The sequence below is a fragment of the Heteronotia binoei genome, chromosome 16 (assembly GCF_032191835.1).
Source record: "Heteronotia binoei isolate CCM8104 ecotype False Entrance Well chromosome 16, APGP_CSIRO_Hbin_v1, whole genome shotgun sequence".
NCBI classification, from domain to species: Eukaryota; Metazoa; Chordata; class Lepidosauria; order Squamata; family Gekkonidae; genus Heteronotia; species Heteronotia binoei.
Window position 1 is genome coordinate 783,546 of NC_083238.1, and position 8,193 is coordinate 791,738.

General features: G+C 43.9%; 1 protein-coding gene across 1 annotated transcript in view; it reads left to right on the forward strand.

Annotated features, from left to right (window-relative positions):
• MGAT5 (alpha-1,6-mannosylglycoprotein 6-beta-N-acetylglucosaminyltransferase) overlaps nucleotides 1-7,699 on the forward strand; it is a 480,616-nt gene extending 472,917 nt beyond the window's left edge. The window contains exon 17 of the mRNA XM_060256988.1: nucleotides 6,563-7,699. Within this exon, the coding sequence (XP_060112971.1) occupies nucleotides 6,563-6,761 (199 nt within the window). The 3' untranslated portion in view covers nucleotides 6,762-7,699. The remainder of the gene's footprint in view (nucleotides 1-6,562) is intronic.
• The last annotated feature ends 494 nt before the right edge of the window (nucleotides 7,700-8,193 follow it).

Consider the following 8,193-nt stretch of genomic DNA (forward strand, 5'->3'; position numbering starts at 1 on the left):
AACATACAGTACATCAAAGTCTGTAGTGTAGCTCCGTGCCGTTCCGCTAACCCATTTTCCTGGGGCGTGGCCGGGTTCGCTAATCGGTGGGCAACGCCCTTATTCTCCAGCCAACGTTTTAATTCATGTGACAAGAATTCCCCCCCGCGGTCAGTCTGAATAGATTTAAGATGCGTATCCAACTCCCTTTCCACCGCTTTAGCCCATTTTGTAAACACCTTGTATACCTCGGATTTGTGCACCATGGCAAACACCCAAGAATACCTTGTATAGTCGTCGGTGGCCACTAGGCAATACTGCCTCCCCGACAGACTCTTTGGCAATGGGCCAATAACATCTAAATGAATGAGTTCTAGGGCACGTTTACTCTCTCTTTTGCTCTGCTTAGCAACTACGCAAGCCCTGCTCTTAGTCTTTTTTCAGACTTGGCAGTCTAAGTAACACCTGCAGGACTTTACCTTTAGACTTGGCACCAACTGTAAGGTCTTTTTTAACGCGCTAAACCCACAGTGCCCGAGTCTTCTTTGGAGCAGATGTATACATTGATTGTGCACTGGCACATTTGACACCTGTGCCACCTGGGCACAATGACTCTGTACCGCATATATATTTCCCTCTCTTTTCCCAGTTGCAAGCAGCTTCCCCCCACCTCCTAAGATTTTACAACAGGCTTTTTCAAACTTTACCTGATATCCCTGGTCAATTAGCATGCTTACACTTAGCAAGTTCGACCTTAGGGAGGGGACACACAAAACATGCTGCAAAGTGCAATCTAGCACAGGAAATTCAATACAGCCAGAGCAAGTAACAGCTGCGGAAGTACCGTCAGCTAATCTGACATGACTGTGCTCAGGAATGTCAACATTTCTCAGCAGCTCCTTGTCGCAGCAGAGATGGCTCGTTGCACCAGAGTCTAATATCCAGGCAGACCCTGTGCTCTCTCCTGCAGAAGTGACCAGCCGGACTTCTTCCTCACATCGGCTGGTGGTCCTCTGCCCTCGCTGCCTCCGTCCACGCCGCTTCCCTTTCACTGGGCAAACGCGTAGCAGGTGCGAAGACGATCCACAGCCATAGCAACGTCAGACAGACAGTGAAGTCGGCTCCTATAGCAGCGCCCGCCTCACGGCCTCACTGGATCTCTATATTTTAGTCTCTTCGGGGTATTTTTACTTGTTTCTTTGATGGGACCACAGCAGCTTTGTTTGCTCTTCGCACAAAATATAGGCTCACGAGAACTTTAACTTAAACCACAGATTTATTGTAACAAAAAGTCTTAAACTGGGGATATGGGAGATATTTACATAGGCTAGTACGTTTGTTCTGTTGTTTCAGGCTTTACAATCACTTTTACTTTCTTGAGTCTTTCACAGTTACACGGTTCACAGTTTCCCTTCAACTCACTCTCCACCTCTAGCCAAGGTCTGGCCTCTTGGGATTGATGTGTCTAGTCTCACCCCTCGACTGAAGTCTCTCCTCTCAGCCCTTCTTGGTGTCTCAGACCCACATCCACTCCCTCAACCTCCTCACGAGATCTTCAGAGTGGTTCCTAGGTGTCTGTGACCATTCCGGTCTTAACTGACTCACACACACACAGCCCTCTTGGCTGGTTTTGTCCAGCTGGCAGTCTCTGGAAGACTTCCCCATCTCCGTCTCCAGCTTCTTCACAGGATCAGCTGCCCTCTCAGCCCTTCTGGCCGGCACTAACTGACCCTCTCAGTCTCTGTCAGGTCCCCACTGACAGACTTCTCTGACAGGCCTCCACTCTGTCAGACATCAACTGACTGAACTCCTGCCTCAGCAGTTTCTCTCCTTCAACTTCTTTTCCCTCCCTGAGAGCTCTCAGCACTTTGCCCCCACCCTCAGGTCACCTGACGCAGCCCTGTGCGTCTTCAGTTTATGGTTAACCCATTGCTTTCCGTCACAGCTCCACTTCAGCTTTTGGTTGCCTGCCAGCAGCAGAAGCCGGCTCGCTCTTGGACGCCTTCCCAGATGAGCCGATAGCCACACGCTCCTCAGCCGACACCCCCGGACAGCTCACTGCTGCAATCCTCTCTTGGAAATCAAGCAGGTGGGCACACACGTACTCCACTGTCAGAGTCGCCACATCAACCGTCTCCAGGGATGTAATTAAGGGAGTAAACTCAGGCGGCAACGAAGACAGTAAAATATAAACTCTGTCATCAGGAGCTACAGTTTTGCCCCTGGCTTCAAGCTCAACGAAGCAGTCCGTTAGCTTCTTGATGTGCTGCCTTACACACCCTCCAGCTGGCATTAAAGTGCGGAACATTTTCCTGATCAAGGCCATAAGGGAGCCAGCAGTGGTACTAACATAAACCCCACTGAGCGCGTCCCAGGCAGCCTTGGGAGTGTCCTTCCCACGCACATATACTAGTTGGTCATCTCCTACTGCTAGTACGATGTTTGCCAGCGCCTTATCGGCTAACACAGTCTGGGCAGGAGATAACACGGCAGGGGGATTACTTACAAACAGCCATTGCCCCTCATGCTTAAGGTAGTGTTCCATTCTCAGGCTCCACACCGCGTAGTTGGCTGAGTTAAGCTTCTCGACGGCCACTGCAAGCTGCTGCTGAGCCATGATGCCGACTCCTCCACACAGCTGGCTGCCGTCCTCCCTCTGGCTCTCGAAATGAGATAGCTGGTGCTTCTTTGTCCTGCAACCGGCGTTCCTCACCTCCGGCTCCTTCACAACTCCCGGTCAGCTCAACTCTCACGGTGCTCCTCCGCGCAGCGGAACCGCTCTGGGCCCATAACCCTGTCGGTGCGGGCGCTAGCAGAGGGAGCGGTGTGATGAGACCGACACTGAGCTCCAGGAAAGAAATCAGCCAGACACCTGCAGCTAGTGCCAAAGTAGTGTATTTACAGTATATACAACTTGTGCTCACTAGTGCAGTCCAATATATTACTCACAGGAACAAAATGCTTCGCCAGCACGTCCACTCTCAAAGAGAGACCTGTGCATTACAGACACAGTCCACTTATAGTTCAGTTGGCCAATCCTGGCAGTCCACTCTCATGCTGACTCAGCAGGTTCCTTCACTTGTCTTCAGCCGGCTCAAACCAGCCTGTTGATAAGGTCACTGTGACCTAGCATGCCGGCTAGATCACCAGCTGTCATTACAGAGCTGTCAACCTGGGTTAAGATAGATTCCTTAACCAACATCCCCTCCCCCCCCCCCCCCAAAAAAAGCAGAACCTGGAAAAGGGACAACAGGACAAGGCCAAGAGACTCAACTGTTTAAAAAGTGGCCTTTTAAACAATGAAAATTAGGCCAAACAGCCCCCCTCCCAAAGAACCAGAAGAGAAAAGGAACAACAGCAGCACAACACAGCAGCAACAAATCAAACACAGGATCCTTTTAAAACAGTAAAAAACTTAACTTTTAACAATACAGGAACTTTACCAACCCTTCCCCCCCAACCCCCCCCCCCCCCAAGAAATCCAAGCCACCCAAATCAAGAAAAGTAAAAGGAGACTGCACTTTTAAAAGTCCTCTCACTAAAGTAAGATATGGCCAAATTGGCAAACCCCCCACCCCCAGCAGAACCCCCTAACCCCAAATAAGCTACCCAGTACTCACCCACCCAAATCTGGATAAGTAAAGGGACTCTGAGTCTTAAAAAGTCCTTTTACTAACTAAAAAACCCCAAGACTGTCTTACCTTAGACGTCTTCTCTTCTCAAGGCAGGTCAGGAAAGGCTGAGAGAGAGCAGCAGCAGCTGAGGCCAAGGGCCAGCACAGCACAGTCTCTCTCTCACACCAACACAAAACACAACAGCAATGGAATGGAGTCCAGCCAGACAGACTCTGACCCTACACAGAGCAGTTTCAAAAAATAGCACTGCTCTGTGATTGGCCAGAGAACACTGTTTACTTGGATACCCAAGTAAACAAAAGAACAACAATGTAGCTGATGGCTGAGGGATTAGCCCAGCCATCAGCTACACAAAAGCCCTTCAAAGCATGCATTTGCAATGCATTTTGCAAATGCATGCTTTGGATTGGCTGCTGGGGCACCTCTCCCCCTCCCCCTGCCTCCCTGATCTCAGGGAGGCTATGGGAGAGGCGGGAAAAGGCTTCCAAAGGCGGGAAAGGAAGCAAGCAGCTCCCCTGAGGCTGCAGAAGCTCCTTTCCCACCTTTTCCATTGACTTCCATATACTTCCGAATATCTATATGGCTCCCGTTTAATGGCCTGAAAATGGAATTGGAAGTATACGGTGCCATATACTTCTGAATCAGGGGTGATTTGGTAGTCTATGCAGTTTGGCCGAACCGAATGCACACCCCTAATACTAATGCCCTCCATTTAAACCCACAACTTAGAAGCCAGAATTCATGGCACTTCACACCTATGACATGTCTGCTTTTTATCACCCCCCACTGTTGTTACAGCCCAGTTAACAATACCAAACAAGCACAGACCCAATTTGTGATTCTTTTAATCTGCTAAAAAACATTCCCATGACTCTACATACCAACTCATTGCTCGCTTTCTCTGTATTTAAAGATGGCTTGCCATTCCAGTTTTGTCTGATGAAGTCTGCTTAAGAGCATACGAAAGCTTACATTCTGATTAAAACTTAGTTGGTCTTAAAGGTGATACTTGTCTACTGCTTTGTTCTATTGCTTCAGACCAACACGGCTGCCCACTTGGATCTTTCTAAAAAGTAGGTTAGAGTTTTCCTTTTAGTAAATACATGGTGTTGGAGGTATTCAGCTAAAAATTGTCTGTGTTGTAAGGCCAGGAGAGGACATTCTAAAATAATATGAGATCTAGAATCAAGGACTCCTAATTCCATGGACATAATCTATTTTGGAGAGGTATCTGTCTAAACCTACCAAAGAGAACTGTTGATGGGAAGGCATTTAAACATGCCAGAGTAAAAGTCTGATGATGGAATGGGGAATCTAAAGTAGAAAAATAATGGGGTATCTTCCCATGTCTTTGGAGTATACCTAGATTGGCTACAGAGCGAACAGGGGGATGTGAGGGGAACGCTTTTTGGTATTCGTGATCCATAAGCCTCAGTTGGATTTTTCTTAAAATATATAATTCATCACATAAGAAAAGAGTGTCCACCTCAATGCCAAGTTTTTGTAGTTTGTGGGTAAATGTAGCGAGCCAAGTGGTGCTATTTAAGTAATATTATAACAGTACAATCTTTGTTTGTTCTACTCAATTTGTTGATATTCATCCACCTGGAGAGCTTCCTGATTACTGCTCATATTTGACTGTTCTTCACTATAGGCCATGCCTTTATGTTGGTATGCCTTAATGCTCTCCCACTGAGAGTTTTGCAAGGGAGGTATCTCAACATACCATACTCAGCATGCAATTGTTATGCAGGTAGTGTAGACACCCTGTATCACATGACCTTTGAATGTAATTGCTTGTCTGACTCTAGAAATCTTTTAATTTTTCCTTTGCTCCAAAGTATTGATTATATGGAGACATTACTTCTTTTATTGGAAGACCTATCATTCTTTTAGCTACAAAATTTTATGCATCTGTGATAGATATTTGCAGTCATTCAAATGGGGTCTCGCTTTTCCTATATTTTAGTAATTTGCTTAAAACTAATAAAATAAGAAGCAGTATGAAGTAGAGGGTGAGGAGGCAGAGAAACAGAGTGATGGGGCAAAAATAGAGATGAAATGACATGGATGGAGGAGAGAGAGTGTAAGAAAAGGGGTGGCAGAGGGGAGAAAAAGTGTGAGAGATGTCAGGGGAGAGGGGAGGAAGCAAAGGTGGGGCAGTGGGATAGCTGATTGTCTGATTCTTTTACTGTTTTACTGTTTTAATATTGTTTATGTTAGCTGCCTTGAGTCTTTGTAGAGTGGGCAGGATATAAATATAAATAAATAAATAGCTCTCCCATTAATTTGTTGCAGGTCCCCATTTGTATTATCTCTTTGTTGTATCTACTGTCTTGCTGTAATTGCTTTTATGTTTTCTACATTTGTAATTCTATTTTCTGCATTACTATTTGTCTGATACTTTTTTGCACTTTCTTAAATTCTGTAATTCTAATTTTATTGCATTGCTTATTAGAACTCTCATGCAATTTGATTGCATTATGTTGTTTGGCAGCATGTCATCTGGTTTGAGTCTCAGTCAGAGACTCACTTGCTCCATTTCTGGCTATGGACGAGCATCTTAGTATCAGTATCTTAACATCATTAACAGTGCAAATATCCAAATACCATCCCATGGCTAGATGATTTGTTCTTAAAACTGCTTGTTTAACCTAATTTTCTGCATTTTACATCATTTCTAGATAAACAGAATAGCAAACACTAAGCAGTTCCCTTTTACATTACTGGTGTTACTTTGGTACTGTGGAATTGGGAACTAAGGAGGACTTGACTGATGATGACATATTTTATTCATGAGCTAAATGGAAACTTAATGCTTCACAATCAATTCTCTGTTACCTTGCCTGTATTTGGTATTGTAGATTGGAAATAGTGATTACTGTTTCCTAGATTATTGTGAACAAGCAACTGCAGTGTAATTTTGTTTTTTGAATTTTATTCTGCAGGTACAACATTGAATGCCATACAGTTGAATCCGCAAATGATATTGTTATCCCATCTTTCGATGAAAAGAAAAAACACTGTGTTTTCCAAGGAGATCTCTTGCTATTCAGCTGTGCAGGATCCCATCCAAACCACAAAAGGATCTGTCCTTGTAGAGACTACCTTAAAGGACAAGTTGCACTTTGTAAAGACTGTCTATAGCAACAACTCCTATAACTTTATTAATGGACAAGAAAACAAGTGGCTTAGAGAAGAGCTACTGAGAAGAGCTACTTAGAGAAGACATTTCCTGCACTTTGCCCAGTTGACTTGCTGCAGGCAGAACAACTGTTGAAAAGTGGAAATCTGTACCAAGTTGGGGCAGATTTTCTATTTAAAAAAACACAGAGATTTCTATTTTTTTTCCTTAAGTGAAAAATTCTAGTGAAGTTCATTGAAATCTCTTATCTACTTAAGAGAGGCAGTGACAAATGAAGTTCAGCGCTTTGTAAGAGTAAACCAAGAGTTTGAGATGCATTTTTTTAAATCCAACAACTAGATTAGCAATTTTCTGAATGATATTTCAATTACAACATGAACAAAAATAGGTCTGTAAGCGAATGGACCGCACAGGAAAAACTGGTACATATCCTAAGTGCACTGTTTCTTTGGTTTTGCTAACCCATAAATGCTGGTGCTGTCCCAATGAACTTGAAACTACAAGGTAACCCAGCTACTGAACATATCACCCGGTTGGCTATTGGTTTCTCTCTTACCCTTCACATTTTGCAGATTACCATTTGCAGCATCTCAGCTGTTCCAAGATGCCTGAGCAATAGCACCATGGACTGGGAGGACTGGTGGCTGCTGGACGGACAAATCCTTTTGGCTTGATAACAGATTATAATTGTGGCATTCATCAGGGCTTAAATGCCCACATAAATATATATATATATTGTAAATGGTTTGCTGGTTCTGCTAGAATGATTACTGCACTCCTTTCCTCCCTTACCCTTCTGTCACAGAACGGCATGCAGACATAAGTGTGAGAATATTCAAAGAGAAGTGGTGTCCGTGGAGCAATATTATCCTGGCTTTGCTATAAGACATTGAAAAGGTAACTGAAAGATCAAAGTATAATTAAAGCAGTCATGACAGAATGTATGGTAGGAGAGTAGACTGCCTTGACATCCAAATGGTTGTTAATATGCCATATTTGGACACACATACACAAAACATGCATATGAGTGTGTGGGGGTCATTTTTCTGACATCCTTCTAGTTAACAAAAGCAAAGTATGAGGAAGCAGTCCATTGTATTAAAAGTTTCAGTTCATCAAAATCTGTTAAGCAGATTTTGCCTGCAGAAAGGAGGTCAGTTCTTCCTTTTTTGGGAAAAAAGTATAGCAACTTTTATTTTAAAAAAATGTTTTTGCAGCACATCTGGCATCTTAAATGCACTATTTATGACTGGAGGGAAAATTATATTAGTAGATAATGAATGTTTCATCATTTGCACCTAGATCCAAAAACCACCACAGGTTGGGAAAAAGTGAGCTTTTTCAATATTTTATCTGAGGGTGATTTCTAGTGAAAAATAGACTCATTTCTGTTCTTTTGTAATCTCTCTTAATTCGTTATTTGGTATTCATTAC